At 43.4% G+C, this 17,502-nt stretch overlaps 1 protein-coding gene across 1 annotated transcript in view; it reads left to right on the top strand.

The window, feature by feature from the left end:
- Positions 1 to 2,084: 2,084 nt before the first annotated feature.
- The window catches only part of LOC110496366 (partitioning defective 6 homolog gamma), a 44,307-nt gene continuing 28,889 nt past the window's right edge, over positions 2,085 to 17,502 (top strand). Inside the window, exons 1-2 of the mRNA XM_021572228.3 lie at positions 2,085 to 2,494; positions 6,822 to 7,044. Coding sequence (XP_021427903.3) covers positions 2,420 to 2,494; positions 6,822 to 7,044 — 298 coding nt within the window. The 5' untranslated portion in view covers positions 2,085 to 2,419. The remainder of the gene's footprint in view (positions 2,495 to 6,821; positions 7,045 to 17,502) is intronic.

Here is a 17,502-nt window from a genome sequence, read left to right on the forward strand (position 1 = left end):
ATCAGTTCAGATGATTACAGGCCTAGTCATCAATTTTGAATTACTTTGTTTTTTTCTTTGAAAGGGAAAGGGGGGGATACCTAGTTAGTTTTACAACTAAACTGAAATATGTCTTCCACATTGAACCCAACCCCTCTGAATCAGTAACAAGGGTCCTGTCCTGACCGACAAGGTTATATCACTACAGTATCACTTTCAAATAACACATTCATAAACAAAGTAGACTAACGCAGCAGAAATGATGTAACAAAATACTCACACCTCCATCTTTCGTTTAAATGTAATAATGCGCCTAGATACCAGCTCTGGTGGTAGCTGTGGCTTAGTGCTCCTTCCTAACAATATTCTCTAGCTCTTTCACTTTACTTTAGACACATGTATAAAGGGTGTGGCACAGGTAGTCGATGGGGAACAGAAATGGACAGTGTTAGTCATGATCCTTGGAAACCAACATTAGAGTCTGCCCGACTGCAGGTGTTGCTGCGGGGGACCAGAAGATTGCTGGTTGGTGCCCACTGTAGAGACGGACATAATCTACTCTGTCACAAACACAAGTCATAAAATATTCCGGCAAATTCATCTTTATACTATATGTAGTATCATACTGATGCTATCTGTAGACTGTTAGTTAGGCTATTTTATCAAGGTCTGTCTGGGTCGTCATGCCGACCGCGCCAACATCCCAAAAATATGGGCACATGTGCAATGACATCCACAGTCCACTGGACTGCAGTCTAAGCTTGGGACAGGTAGTTTTTGACACATAGTCTAGTTTAGGAGTATGTCAATTGATTCAATGCCAGACCAATATGAACTACATTACCTAACATTGATATATTTATTTCTGGTCAGTCCATAATACTCCATTTGTAACAATGATTCATGTTTTAAATATTACTTTGACAAACTTTGTTACTATCAAAGTGACACTTCTGATCTTGACCAAACTGTTATAATCTCAAATAATACAACTATTATAGATCCTACATAACATAGTAATATCTTAAAGTTATAGATATTTCTCAGATGCAACTTCAGGCCTAACTCCCACATTCTGTTTGAGGCCTTAATCAGGATGAAATGATATTCACTTTTGGTTTCTTTATAGTACACACAATAACACAACAGGCCTAGAGTAGAAAAACATGAGTGTTTAGAATGATGTTTACAGTGTGAGGGGAGGAGGTAGCTTCACACACAGAGTCAACGGACACCCAGCAGGTCAAGAGATGCTCCTGTAGCCTCGCAGCTTGGAGCAGAGGGCTGGGCTGCAGCTGTTCCGTTCTGCAGGCGTCTCCATGCCGCCAGAATGCAGACACAGCTTCACACAGCTTCACACACACACACACACACACACACACACCATGACCATGCTGCTTTATACAGTTACAGAATTCTCTATCCTCATGGCTGGCCCTGAATAACTTTGTGTCTTTTGTCTTTCTTGGCGTATTATGTGGATCTCTCTACTAAGCATATCAATTATTTCTAGTGAAAAAATAGGACAAAGGGGTGTATACCAGTTTGTATTATTCATTGAGGGAATGATGCATGATTTTTAAACTAGGTTATTGCTCTCAGTCAGATTGAATCGTTTCAAAATGCTTAGACTATAAATCAATAACGCCCGAGGGGGTGTGGTATATTTAAGCAATAAGGCCAGAGGAGGTGTGGTATATGGTCAATATACCACGGCTAAGGGCGGTTCTTATGCACGACACAACACAGAGTTAGAGCAGTAAAAATACATGTTTTCTCATACCCGTGGTATACGGTCTGATATACTACAGCTGTCACTCAATCAGCATTCAGGGCTCGAACCACACAGTTTATAATGCTTATTTTAAACCAGATAGTCCGGGTCCTAAGCATTATAAACTGGGTGGTTCGAGCCCTGAATGGTGATTGGGTGACAGCCGTGGTATATCAGATCATATACCACAGGTAGAACAATTCCTGTATTTTTTACCAATTACTTTGGTAACCAGTTTATATTAGCAATACGACACCTCGGGGGTTTGTGGTATATTGCCAATATACCACGGCAAAGGGCTGTATCCAAGCACTCCGCAAGAATAGTCCTTAGCCGTGGTATAATGGCCATGCATCGCGTCCCCTGGCGTCTTGGAGGACGTGTGTTTTGGGAGGGTTGAAAGCTGAAAACGTTCATGCAGGAGCTCGATGATGTCATCTGCGAACTCACTCCCCCAAGTCAGAGGCACCGATTTGTTGTCTTCGTTTCATTTCCCACCTGAAGTTTCTCCAATGCGTCTCGGACCGCAGCACAAACCGAGAAAGTCAGATAACTAAACTTTGCTGTCTAAACGACGTGGGATTTAAGGGATTTAGCGACTGGACATAGACCCGAACAGCCCCTTTTCTGTGGGCGAGCGCGTGAACTTTTACTGGAACCGCAAAAATGAATCGGAGTTTTAATAAATCCCAATCTTCCCTGCAATATTTTGATTGCATCGCGGTTGAAGTGAAAAGCAAGGTAAGCCGACTAGCCTATCGTTGGAACACATTTAGACACCATCATGACAATTTTCTTTGAAGTAGGCTAAATAGTTAGCCTAAGCTACTTCACATGCTCTGGAATGGGGTTTCTGGCTAAATAGACTCGGCTGTGGTGGAAGAGGTAGTAGACTGTACTGCTACTTGTCTAGATTTGACCTGCCACATGCAATGGGAATACTCACAAACTCTCAACAATTACGCTACAGTTGGTTAGTTGATGAATTGGTTGTAAACTACTGTGATTTTTCACAAGGCAACTTTTTCAAATTTCTAGTGGAAAACCCGCTGAAGATTGGGACTATTCATGCGAATCCTAATGCCATGGCAGATGTTCTAGAAAAACGGGTTTTGCATTGAGGAAGGATCGATTAAATGTGTTAATTATTCTAAAGAAAGTCTCGTGGTAATTCCCAAGAGTAGCGGTCGAGATATGGTTATTTTTTGCAACATTTGTTGCAACTACTCTTGATTGTTTTGCTACTAACAAGAGTTGACACTGACAGCGTGTTGATTTCAACACACCAATACACCGACTGACTTTACAAGATCGTAGCCGAGCTTTCTCAACCAAATTACATTCCAATAGACCTAAAACCGATTTATTTAGTTATTTTAACACAAATATGCTCTCTCATTGTTGTGAAACAAAAATGTAATCGTCTGTCGATGTGGGCTAGAAACCGAGACATGTTGTATTTTAGTTATTCGGTCATGCAGCTCTTGACCTGCTGTGCGTGTGTGTGTGTGTGAGAGAAACTACCTCCTCCCCTCATACTGTAAACATCACTCTTAAGTCTGGAGTGTGTGCCAGTTGCCTACCAACCAACAGACATTGGTGGGTGATAAGACGAATATGTGCCATTTGAAACCATTAGTGGAATAGATCAGTTCAGACGACTAGATCTCTTCTCTACTGGCCCATGTCGTGTCCTTCCTCCATCCTGACATGTCAATATATTGTACTGATAGTATATTCGTCTACTTCTATGATATCTGTTGCTCAGGTTATGTTCCTCCATCATTCTTTTCTTTCCTCCTCTCTTACAAGGTTTAGGATGGTGCTGATGTTGTTTAGTTTATCCTCAGGTGGATTTCACAGCCTGGACATTTCTTAGGCGGGTTGTATAATCTTTGTGTGGTGTTGTGGCTGGCAGTGTTTTGCTCAAGGCTCTCGTTGGTGAAGTGCATCAATGCACCATGCCTGCCCGCCGCAGAGCTGATCCACCTCTATTGTTTCAGAGGGCTGAGTGAGTATTCAGCTCTAATTCAGAGTTAATATTCAGTCTCACTAATTCATACCGGGGCTGGAATGCTGCTGACCCATTGTCTGTCTCTCTGTCTGTGGTGAAAGGAGGTCCTCTTTTAGGAGCCCTATCAGAGTGTTAGGGCCCCCTTCTGGCTTATCTCTCCTGGGAACCCCTTAAGGAGTAAGCAGTTTAATGTTTTGTTTGTGTGTTTAAAACAACCTCTGATAGGTGGAGAGGAAACTTGTCAACTTTAGGAGAAACTTGTCATCAAGAGCCATATTGGGTTGGGCTAGGTAGGGCAGGACTAAACGTGTCATCACAGAACTAATAGGCTGTTGTAGTGAGTCAACCGGTGTCATCCTCTAGTGACACGACACCCTAACTCACCATCACCACTCTATTCAGGCCTGTTGGAGTGTGACCTCAATCAGGCACCATCTCTCCCCACTGAGGGAGTGAATCGGTATCAGCCTCTTAGTGATGTCATAAAGGAGTTTAGTTCCTGTTTTTCACTGACCCAGGAGGAGAACCTGTTCTCGGGAATTGTTCTGATAACACCAGACTCGAACAACGTGGCTTCTCAAAGATGAGCTGTGTTGCAACGGGCTGGTTTGTCTCGGCGCCAGCTGTTCTCTGTAGAGATGTCTTTAGATGGTACTGTAGCATGTCTTCATTCACCCGACAGTATCTACCTCACCCTCCCTCACCCATCACGGTTCATCTCTCAACCACTGGAATTTGCATCTCCATACAAAAACTGTCCGTAGGTCGGCTGGGTAGTTGAGATTGTCACGCGGGGAAGAAGCGTGATAAGACCGAGAAGCCATTAGCAAACTTAGTCTGGCCTCCATCCATGTCAGTCAGTGTGTCGGGCCTAATGCTTGAGCAGCGCAGCCTGTACCTGTCTGGACCCGTTTTAACATTCTCCCGTGAAAGAGGAGGAGGTGCTCTTTGTTAGTGTGATGTATTAATTTCAGGTTCTGATTCAAATTTAGCTCATGATCTTGTCCAGACTTGAAGCTGGCTGACTCCCTTTAGGCTGTGTTCGTGTTTTAAACACAGGCTGGTTTAGCAGCTCAGTCACACAGATGACATGGTAACATACTGAAACACTGACCTCTACTTTTCAACAGCTAACATATATCTAGCACAGGATTCTGTTTTTGAATCTATTTTATTGAGGGTTTTTTTTCTCTTCATAAAATCATATCGTGCCTCAGTGGTTTTCACAAGACCTCATTAGCCCACAAGCTGAGAGAGAACAGTCTGTCACAAACCCATCACTTATTGCTAAATGTAGGTTTCATTTGATGATTTATTTTGGTGTGTGTGTGTGTGTGTGTGTGTGTGTGTGTGTGTTTATTCATGTTTGGCATCAGTATGAGTTGGATAACACACCTGGCATCACACTGCCTCACCAACATATTCAGATGGTATTTCACGTTGTAATGACAAACTGCATGACAGGCCCAGTCTAACACAAACCTCCCAGCAGTCTAACCTTGGCCTTCCTCTAGAACAGACAGTCATCCGGCCTTCCTCTCTGAGCAGATAATTACCGCACCATAGCATAGTGCAGCACAGTTCACCACCATCCACAAGTGACTACTGTTGTAATGTGACTGCTATTGTCAGAGACAAAGCCTAGCTTGTGTTATGCAGACCCAGTGCCCATGCATACAGTGATAGGGTTTCTACTGGCTATGTCAGTTACATGACCAGAGCTGTGACCCCTGGGTCACCCCAGCTGCTCTCCATGGTGGTCCATTCTCTCTCTCTCTCACACACAGACACAGACACGCCAGTACAGACAATCACGCCTCTGGGCATCCTGTTTGAGCAAACCTTGGTGTGTGTGTGCATGCTCAGTCAGTTTGTCCACCCCCATATAATGTTGTTCTGACCCGAACTGTTTTGTCTGTTGGCGTCATCTCATCCAGATAGGCTTGTTTACTGCTGACTCATTCACCTGCATTGTTCCTTTGTCTCAGACAAATGGCACCCTACTCCCTATATAGTGCACTACTTTTGACCCGGATCCTTGATCAACAGTACTGGACTAGAGTGAGCTCCAAAAGTATTGGGACCGTGACAATGTTCATGTTGTTTTGGCTCTGTACTCCAGCTCTTTGGATTTGAAGTGATACAATGGCTATGAGGTTAAAGTGCAGACTATCAGCTCTAGTTTGAGGGTTATATTCATCCGTTATCGTGTGAACCGTTTAAAAATGAAAGCACTTTTTGTACATAGGAAGCATCCACGTGTTCTAAAACACAACCAAAATAAACAGCAAGTGCATCCAACAAGTTTGTACGGGACCAAATACTAAACCTTTGACTACTTTAACACACACAAGTGAATTTGTCCCAATAACTTTGGTCCCCTAAAATGTTGGGACTATGTACAAAAAGTACTGTAATTTCTAAATGGTTCACCCGATAGGAATGAAAATACTCTCAAATTAAAGCTAATTAACCTCAGTCATTATAATTTCAAATCCAAAGTTCTGAAGTACAGAGCCCCAAAAAAACAAACAATTGTCACTGTCCCAATTATTTTGGAGCTCACTGTGTATTTAGGGAAAAAGGTGCATTTGGGACAAGCCTAAACCTCCACTTCCCTCTTGCTTCAGTGGGATAAATGGAAGACATGGACATAGCAATTACGGCTCTTTTCTTGACCTGTGCCGTGGCTTGTTTGAGTGTTACATTGTGTAAATAGTTTTATTGTGGTTAGACTGTCTGTGAAGTTCTGAAAAATCATCTTCTTTAGACATCCTGAAGGAATATTGTGTCTGTCTGCCGATTCTGTTTTGGCTGAACATCGTCTGGCCTTGGTGGTGGATTAGAGAACAATGTGGAAGCAGTTGTGACACTGATTACCTAGCATTTTAGGACTCTGTCCCACTGAGGTCCCTTGTGTCTAACTATACGTTTATAGGCCAGGTCGATATCGATCGAGATTCAAGTATAAGGTTGGCTCAAATTGTGTTCAGTGCTGTGCTCGGTCACCAAGCAGCTGTCTTGCTAACTCACCCCTATGTGTTGTCCCTGCAGTACGGAGCAGAGTTCCGGCGGTTCTCCGTGGACCGGTTCAAACCGGGGAAGTTCGAGGACTTCTATAAGCTCGTCATGCACGTTCACCGCATCGCCAACATGGAGGTCATGATTGGCTACGCTGACATCCACGGAGACCTGCTGCCAATCAACAACGACGACAACTTCTGCAAGGCGGTGTCCACGGCCCACCCACTGCTCCGGGTCTTCATACAGAGACAAGGTGAGGAGGAGCTCGACTAATATATAGTGTAGCTGTTTCTGATCGAGCAGACTTATCGTTTTCTTCTGCGTCGTCATTGGTTGTAATGATTTAGGGTCTGTTTTCTCACCTATCGGTCAGGATCCTTTTTGTTTCGCTCACACTGGGGGGTTTACTGTCCTGTACTGCTGGTCCGCCGTGGGTGGGTGTGTGTGATGGGTCAGTCCTGTGTGCTATCTAAAAGGGGAATGCTTGCAGGCGAAAGCAGCCAATAGAAAGGAGGTCGATGGGAACGTCTTCTTTCATGCCAGACATGACTTCGAACAAAAGCCCTGCTTGAATGAGATGCTCCTCACTATGTAGGGCTGAACTGAGCGCTGCTAATCCAAAGGCACCGCTCCTAAACACTGAATGGGAGCCGGCCCCCCCCCCCCATATACACAAGGCCTGCGGAGGCCTCTTCCCCTGTATACCAGGCATGGGACCAGGCATGGGCATCCGACTGCAGCCGGCCCCAGCATACAAATGCATCCATCACCTTTCATGTGGAATGTTCACGTCATTGGCTGTGTTGTGTTTCCTGGTGTACTGTCCCGCTACGTACTCCTGCAGTTCGCGTTATGACAATACTCCCAATGGTTGTAATGCAAGAGGCTGAACAAAGTGGGGTGTTATCATGGCACATTGCTGACACAAAGGATTTGTTTGTTGAAAGGATTGCAGCTCCAGTAGGAAGGAAGATTATACAATGCCTCTCCTAACAAAGAGTTTGTTTTATCAGGTGTTTTTTTTGTTGTTGTGAAGATCTAAGTAATGATAGTGAAGTATTCATGTGTGTGCAGCAGGGTAAGGTCAACTTATTGCATTGGGACTCATGGTGTAAGCGTGGGTACTATTTACAGGAATTCGCGCTGTAGTTACTTTGGAGATGAGTCAGCATTCTGGAGCTGTGTATTGAACTTTACTGGAGGCCATTGTTCTAACGTCTATTCATACTGAGGCCTATTCCCGCCTGTGTATCTGGGGGTAAAAATCCCCTGTGATGAGTAGCGCTGGGTAGTACCAACCTACAAGCACCACAGGTTTCCCGTCAGTCACGCTGTCCAAGCATCTCCTGACCACCCGGAGAACAATCCAGGCCTCTGTCGGAGACGGTCAGTAGTTAGAACTGCTGCCCTCTCTCAGGGCCTTGCATAGAGTCATTAGTTTGACTCAGCGTCACGACTCTGTCACTCTGATCACACGGATCCTATTCTAACGCAGTATGGGTCGTCTGGACCCACTGACTGAACAAACACTTAACTAGATCCTAACCTCACAGAGACGACAATACTGCTCATAACAGCAACAGTCTTAAACATTGTCCCTCTCTCTGTTTTGGGAAAAAGCTGGAAAGGAAATTCCTTATGCAAAACACTCCTCTCTGAGTGAAACTCTGGAATGGGTTTATAAGACTGAACAGAGAAGGTAAATGTCTCTGACAATTGAGTTTCAAAGCCCAGAACCCCTCACTGTCTGTCAATTTATAGTCTTCTCTCTCCCACCACATGACCTCGGACCCAGCCAATCAGAGTAGAGACATAAAGTCAGATGAGGCCCCTGGGGCCAGGGTAGGGTGGTCACTAGATCACCTCCATGGTCCACTGCCATGACAAGGACCCATTTGATGTGCTGCTGCACAGGTGCACTTCTCCCCTCCGCCCGGGACCCACTAAGACCCTCAGATCTCTGGGTAATGACTAATCTGAGTCCAGGGGGGAACTGAACCTGTAAGAGCCCCGCAAAGGGCCCACTTCCTCCTGGTTTAATTTGAACTCACCACCCCACCCCCTACCTTTCCCCAACCCCCTCCCCCGTGTGAGTGTGGAGACCTTGCTGCTGCTTTTACAAGGTTGTCTTTCTCTCTGGCCGGTAACCAGGCCTGTCGGCAGTTTAGAGGGCTCAGTCAGTAGCCACATGCATCATTGCATCTGGCTTTCACCCATCCTTCCTGTGCTCTCCGTTGTTCAGTGAGTTATGAGGTTGTAGGACAATCAACATCGGACTGAGGAAGAGCGGGTTAAGGATCGTTCTCCACCTGCTGTTATGCAGTATTTTCCTGTTTTAAAGGGGAGATCCAGGGATATTGGAACGATTCCTTTTGCATAATTTACTAATCCTGTTACTGGAGCCACGTCTGTTTGCAAAATCATGATTAATGAAGTGCAGAGATGGGGAAGCTGTGGCCTCGACTAGTAAGCTGATTACGGAAGGGCAACAGTATTAGGATTGTCCTGTAGACATATAGAGCAGAGACAGTTGAACTCTGGAACAGTCTATTCTAGTGTACAACTGTTACAGTTCGGGAGCTTTGGAAGATACAGCATGAGTATGAGGACAGAGGGGAAAGGAGTAGTGGGAAAGCATGCCTGTATTCAGGCTCCCTGCCTGAGATGATGGTGTGGGTGTGATTGTAGCTGTCCAGTCATGTGGAGCCTGCTGGTCACTCACATTAGCTCTGGGTCAGAGAGCTGCAGGGGTGGAACTTTGTCTGGCCTCCCTGGTTCTGCAGTGGTGGAGCTTTAGGTTGTCTCTGAAATGTCACCCTGTTCACCATATAATTCACTACTTTTGACCAGGGCCCTATAGGGAATAGGGAGCCATTGTGGAAGCGGCCTTAGTCTGGCCTCTTTAGACCAGCTCTGGCATGACCACTTCTAATGTAGCTCAAGCTGATAATTGCTGCATTGGGTTAAGGTTCAACTTGTGAGTTGTAACTTTTTAATAAAAATCTTTGCCACGATGCAAATGGATTCAAATTGCATTATAAATACAGAATGAAATAGCTGGCACTCATGGTGTGTATCAGGGGTAGGCAAATAGATTCAGCTGTGCGAATCTAGTGAAAAGTCGTGGGGGCGGCCGGAACATAATTATAATCATTTGTACACTGCAAATTGATCAAAAATAAATTGTATTTGAAAAGAACAATTGCATACAGTGCCTTCAGAAAGTATTCACAACCCTTTTCACACATTTTGCTGTGTTACAAAGTGGGAATAAAATGTCATTTTTTTTGGTAAATGTTATACACAAAATACTCAATGTCAAAGTGGAAGAAAAATTCTAACCTTTGTAAAAAAAAAAAAAAACATGAAAAATGAAACACTATCACTATAGATAATTATTCGACCCTCTCAGTCAATGCAAATTAGAATCACCTTTGACAGTGATTATAGCTGAGAGTCTTTCAGGGTAAGCCCATTTTATTATTTTCAAAATTCTTCATGCTCTGTCACATTTGTTGTTGATCAATGCTAGACAACCGTTTTCAGGCAGATATAGATAGTCTGTAACTCGGCCACACAGGTACATTCACTGTCTTGGTAAACATCTCCAGTGTAGATTTGGGCTTGTCCTTTAGGTTATTATACTGCTGAAAGGGGAATTCATCTTCCAGTGTCTGGTGGAAAACGGACAACCAGGTTCTCCTCTAGGATTTTGCCCCTTTGCTCCATTCCGTTTATTTTGTATCATTAAGTAACGGGGAGTTTAATAGGGACCGACTGGCGCAGCTGTCTAAGGCACTGCATTGCAATGCTAAAGGCGTCACTACAGACCTGAGTTCGAGCCCGAGCTATATCACAACCGGCCGTAATCGGGAGCCCCATAGGGCGATGCACAATTGGCCCAGCGTCGTCCGGGTTAGGGGAGAATTTGGCCGGGGTAGGCCGTCTTAACTGACTTGCCTAGTTAAATAACATTAAAAAAATATATACAATCATACCCATAACATGATGCAGCCACCACTATGCTTGAAAATATGGAGAGTGGTACTCAGACATGTTTGGGGTAAATCCAATATTACCACGACTTTGTATTCAGGACAAAAAGTGAATTGCTTTGCAAGGATGCCTGTATCTTTGTAGTGACACCATCCAAAGTGTAATTAATAACTTCACCATGCTCAAAGGGATATTCAATGTCGGCTTTTCATTTTTTTGACCCATCTACCAATAGATGCCCTTCTTTGCAAGGCATTGGAAAACCTCCCTGATCCTTGTGGTTGAATCTGTGTATGAAATTCACTGCTTGACTGAGGGACCTTTTTTTAGAAGATAATTGTATGTGTGGGGTACAAGGATGAGGTAGTCATTCAGAACTCATGTTCAACACTATTGCACACAGAGTGAGTCCACACAACTTATTATGTGACTTGTTAGGCAAATGTGTACTCCTCCTTATTTAGGCTTGCCATATTGACTGAAGACATTACAGATATAAATGTTGAAAACAATTTGACTTTGACATTATGGGGTATTGTGTTTACGCCAGTGACAGAACGTTTTTAAATTCAAACAAAATGTGGAAAAAGGTGAGGGGTATTGGCACTTTCTGAAGGCGATGTACCTTGATTACATACAGACATGATCACGTCTTTTTTTATTTTTTTATTCATGGGAGTACTTGAGCAGATTTCCTAAATTGAACTAATTTTTTAAAGCTAAATTCCTGGTGATTTTATAGATAGTTAGATCTATCTACCTACCTACCTTTCTACACACACAAAACAACTTTGGGGGGACCAAAATAAATAACTCGCTGGCTGATTTTTGCGTCACGGGCCACCTGTTGCTACCACTGGTGTATATGCAGAGCATAGATAGATTGGTTTTATTGTTTTGCATTGGGTCAGTTCCACAATAACAGAATTTCAACGTTTAACAAACCATACAACTCTATGCACAAGGACTACTTTTAACAATTTCCACAGAAAAATGTATCAAAAAGAATTTAGTGGAAGAGCTGTGGTGATGTAAACTTTGGGAACAGAATTTTGGTAAAATCTCCCTCTGGTTTTTATGCGACCACGTTTACCAAAAACTCTGTTAAATATCTGCTCCGAATTTTACTTTTACCTACTTTTCGCCCCAATTTCGTGGTATCCAATTGGTAGTTACACTCTTGTCTCATCGCTGCAACTCCCGTACGGACTCGGGAGAGGCAAAGGTTGAGAGCCTTGCATCCTTCGAAATACAACCCAACCCAGCCAAGCCACACTGCTACTTGACACCATGCCTGCTTAACCCGGAAGCCAGCCGCACCAATGTGTGGGAGGAAACACCGTACACCTGGCGACCGTGTCAGCGTGCATTGCGCCCGGCCTGCACAGGAGTCGCTAGAGCACGATGGGACAAGAACATCCCTGCCAACCAAACCCTCCCCTAACCCGGATGACGCTGGGCCAATTGTGCGCCGCTCCATGGGTCTCCAGGTCACGGCCGGCTGCGACAGAGCCTGGACTCTAATCAGGTTCTCTAGTGGCACAGCTAGCACTGCAATGCAGTGTCTTAGACCACTGTCCAACTCGGGAGGCATCTGCTCCGAATTAACATGACACATTGAATTAACATGACACATAGAAAAAATAGTTTTTGGTTATTGAACTACAGTAAGTGAAGTGGATTTACACCCAGTAACGGAATTACGGTAATGGAATTACATCATGGGTCCCTGATCTGTAGTACACAGAAATGCATAATTATGGATATGAATGAGATTCTCCAAAAGACATGTTTCACAAGTTTGGACAGCGCAGCAGAGCAGAGTAGGGTTCCGTGTAGTACAGTCTAGCAGAGTAGAGTATAGTACATTATACTATACTGTACTCTTTCTTTGCTGTATTGGACTGTACTCTGCTGTGCTCTGCTTACTGTATTGTCCAAACTTGTGAAACATACGTCTATGATTGGTCCAGTCCGTCTGTGGACTTTAACAGCAAGGCCAAGGTGAACCGACCAAATTTCAACTACTTTTCAACGTCCATGGATGTCCGGTGTTGGTCGGTGCTCAGTGGGTGAGGATGCTGGTTACAGTAAATGGAAAGCGAGGGGGCTCATGGGTAGGTTTCAGTAAGAGCTGGGAGAGGTGACATTAACTGGAGAGAGAGCGCGCAAGGGATGGGTTCTCCAGACTCTTAACACTCTTGGTTTTACCAAAGGACAACAGAAAGACAAAGAGAACTGCTATGAGCTGAACATAGTATGCCAGTGGAAGGGAGGACAGTAGCAGGTGACCCAACTGTGGTTTGTGACCAATATCCCATTGTAGCCAATTCACTTGTAGTAATTCTGTTACTCAATCTAATTTATTTAAAACGCCCTTTTTACATCAGCAGATGTCACAAAGTGCTATACAGATCCCAACCTAAAACCCCAAACAGCAAGCAATGCAGATGTAGAAGCACAGTGGATAGGAAAAACTCCCTAGAAAGTAGAAAGGCAGAAACCTAGAGAGGAACCAGACTCTGAGGGGTGGCCAATCCTCTTCTGGCTGTGCTGGGTGGAGATTATAAGAGTACATGGCCATTAAGGCCAGATCGTTCTTCAAGATGTTCCAACGTTCATAGATGACCAGCAAGGTCAAATAATAATCACAGGGGTTGTAGAGGGTGCAACAGGTCAGTACCTCAGGAGTAAATGTCAGTTGGTGTTACTAATGTTTTAAAATGTATTTTATTATTCTGAATTTTAATCACTTAATAATTAATAAACAAATTTGAAATCGGTTAAATCACTACAAGTCATTGGTAGGTCTACCATTACTTGTTACTTATGAACTTTCATTATCCTCTCATGAGGGAGAGAAACTAGAAAATATCTTAAAGATGAGTGGGATTTTGATAATGGAATTACAAGGCACAAGGAAATATTTCTTACATTTACAGAAGCTAAAACAATTCTACAAAACTAAATGTGTTGAGATTATTCGGCATGGCTCTTTACGTCAACATATTTGTGTTTTGATGTATTTCTTAAATGGTCATTTCCATGTAAAAGACCCAAGAACATGAACATGTGAAGTTCATAGGAGCATTTCAAATTTGGTGTCAAATAAATGCTAAGAGTCTCTATATTTCAGGGAAATAAAGGCATGTATACATTTTTCAACCATTTCCATCCTAAAAATTAGGACTAAGCAAAATGCTTTGCTTTCTGGTCAAACGGAAAACATCTCCCAGACAGTCTTAAAAGGTATTAGAAATACAAAGCTCTGCAATTTTGTTAATGAATTAAGTGATTAAAATGTGAAAATCTGTTACCTTTTTGGTAGTTTCAGCTCAGGTAAATGTCTTGCGCTTTTGTCGTGTTGCTGTTTTTGTTTGTCTTTCTGTTTTTTCATTTGCGAGTTTGACTTTGAGCATCTCTGGATGTTTGCAAGTCCTCCATGGATGGGTAGGTTGGTTCTGATGCGATGTCCCATCAACATTTGTGCTGGTGAAAGTCTGTTCTGCAGCAGTGCGCTGCGGTAGATCACTACACTTTTGAGGAAATCCTCCTTTCCATCTTGTGCCCTTTTCATCAGACCTTTGCCAATTTTGACTGAACTCACTGCTAAGCCGTTGGGGCTTGAGGTGTTATCTGAATCCCCAGTCGTTAGCGAATGATTGGAATTCGGAACTTGAGAACTGCGGGCCATTGTCGGAGTACAGTTCAGACGCAACCCCATGTCTAGGGAAGACTGATTCCAGGTAGGTGATTACAGCTTTGCTGGAGGTAGTTGGCAGTGTTGCTACTTCAGGGTAGTTTAGGTAGTAGTCAGTAACAACAATGTATTTTTTTGCCATTGCAGTCAAAAAAGTAAACTCCAACTTTGTAGTAGGGTCTGTTGGGTGCTGGATGAGGCATTAGTGGTTCTGCTTGCTGCTTTGGCCTGTAGGTCAAACACAGTTCACATGAAGCAGTGGTCTGGCTGATTTCCTGGTTGATTCTTGGCCAGTACATTACTTCTCATGCTCGTTGTTTGCATTTTACCTCAGCCAAGTAGCCCGTGTGTGTTTTCTGTAGCATTGCTTTGCGTAGTGTCATGGCAATGACTATCTTGTTGCCTTTGAACACTGTCATCCACAATGGTGAGCTCTGCTCTGCACATCCAGCAATCCTGTATTCTCTTTGGACAGTTGTTTTTCTGTGTGGGCCATCCTATTAGTATTGTTTCTTTCAACTCTGTCATTGTTTCATCAGCTGCTGTCTCTCTTTTGATCTGCTCCATTATCTCAGAAGACACAGGAAGTGATGCTACGATCATATCGACATAGGCCTGAATCAGATTTTCTGTGTGTTGGCACTCCTCTTTCTTGTCAACTACTTGAGAAAGAGTGTCAGCGGCAAACATTTAGCTTTCCCGGGGTGTACAGTGCCTTGCGAAAGTATTCGGCCCCCTTGAACTTTGCGACCTTTTGCCACATTTCAGGCTTCAAACAAAGATATAAAACTGTATTTTTTTGTGAAGAATCAACAACAAGTGGGACACAATCATGAAGTGGAACGACATTTATTGGATATTTAAAACTTTTTTAACAAATCAAAAACTGAAAAATTGGGCGTGCAAAATTATTCAGCCCCCTTAAGTTAATACTTTGTAGCGCCACCTTTTGCTGCGATTACAGCTGTAAGTCGCTTGGGGTATGTCTCTATCAGTTTTGCACATCGAGAGACTGAAATTTTTTCCCATTCCTCCTTGCAAAACAGCTCGAGCTCAGTGAGGTTGGATGGAGAGCATTTGTGAACAGCAGTTTTCAGTTCTTTCCACAGATTCTCGATTGGATTCAGGTCTGGACTTTGACTTGGCCATTCTCACACCTGGATATGTTTATTTTTGAACCATTCCATTATATATTTTGCTTTATGTTTTGGATCATTGTCTTGTTGGAAGACAAATCTCCGTCCCAGTCTCAGGTCTTTTGCAGACTCCATCAGGTTTTCTTCCAGAATGGTCCTGTATTTGGCTCCATCCATCTTCCCATCAATTTTAACCATCTTCCCTGTCCCTGCTGAAGAAAAGCAGGCCCAAACCATGATGCTGCCACCACCATGTTTGACAGTGGGGATGGTGTGTTCACCTGTGTTGCTTTTACGCCAAACATAACGTTTTGCATTGTTGCCAAAAAGTTCAATTTTGGTTTCATCTGACCAGAGCACCTTCTTCCACATGTTTGGTGTGTCTCCCAGGTGGCTTGTGGCAAACTTTAAACAACACTTTTTATGGATATCTTTAAGAAATGGCTTTCTTCTTGCCACTCTTCCATAAAGGCCAGATTTTTGCAATTTACGACTGATTGTTGTCCTATGGACAGAGTCTCCCACCTCAGCTGTAGATCTCTGCAGTTCATCCAGAGTGATCATGGGCCTCTTGGCTGCATCTCTGATCAGTCTTCTCCTTGTATGAGCTGAAAGTTTAGAGGGACGGCCAGGTCTTGGTAGATTTGCAGTGGTCTGATACTCCTTCCATTTCAATATTATCGCTTGCACAGTGCTCCTTGGGATGTTTAAAGCTTGGGAAATCTTTTTGTATCCAAATCCGGCTTTAAACTTCTTCACAACAGTATCTCGGACCTGCCTGGTGTGTTCCTTGTTCTTCATGATGCTCTCTGCGCTTTTAACGGACCTCTGAGACTATCACAGTGCAGGTGCATTTATACGGATAATTGATTACACACAGGTGGATTGTATTTATCATCATTAGTCATTTAGGTCAACATTGGATCATTCAGAGATCCTCACTGAACTTCTGGAGAGAGTTTGCTGCACTGAAAGTAAAGGGGCTGAATAATTTTGCACGCCCAATTTTTCAGTTTTTGATTTGTTAAAAAAGTTTGAAATATCCAATAAATGTCGTTCCACTTCATGATTGTGTCCCACTTGTTGTTGATTCTTCACAAAAAAATACAGTTTTATATCTTTATGTTTGAAGCCTGAAATGTGGCAAAAGGTCGCAAAGTTCAAGGGGGCCGAATACTTTCGCAAGGCACTGTAGATCATCTTCACTTCATACTTTTGCAGTATGATCAACATTCTGGATTCTCATTGGACAATCATTCAGTTGCTTAGACATGATTGACACCAATGGTTTGTAGTCAGTTTTGACTTCAAGGCTTGTCTGTAGACTTATTGGTGAAACCTTTTGCAAACTCACGTTCGCCTGTAGTTCTTTCTCTATTCGTGCATAACTTATTTCTGCACCTGTCAAGGCTCTGGACGCATAAGCAACGGGTTGCCATGTGTCATCATGCTGAAGAACTACTTGCAGAAGAACTACTCACAGGCCAAACTGTGACACGAATGCAGAAATCCTTGTGCTTTTTTCTGGATCATAGAACCTGAGCACTGGCTCTTCTGTGATTGTCTTCGGGTTGTTTTTGAAGCAGTTTTCCTGCACATATGAGTCCATGTCCATTTGTTTATCTGTTCCAGAAGACATCGGAGTGGTGCGGACAGTTGAGAGATGAACTTTTCAGACACTTCGTGCCCATGAAGTGTCTGAAGTCATCCTTGTTCTTCGGGTACTCCATGTTGTTGAAAGCTGATATTTTTCCTCGGTTTGGTTTGACTAGATCCTCTGAAATGTCTCCCACAAAGGTATGTGTTTTCACATCACTCTCATTTGCCCTTGTTTAGTTTCAGGCTGACTTTCCGTGTCAGGTGCAGCACTTGTCTCACT

The sequence above is a fragment of the Oncorhynchus mykiss genome, chromosome 18 (genome assembly GCF_057628025.1).
Source record: "Oncorhynchus mykiss isolate SJ-2025 chromosome 18, ASM5762802v1, whole genome shotgun sequence".
NCBI classification, from domain to species: Eukaryota; Metazoa; Chordata; class Actinopteri; order Salmoniformes; family Salmonidae; genus Oncorhynchus; species Oncorhynchus mykiss.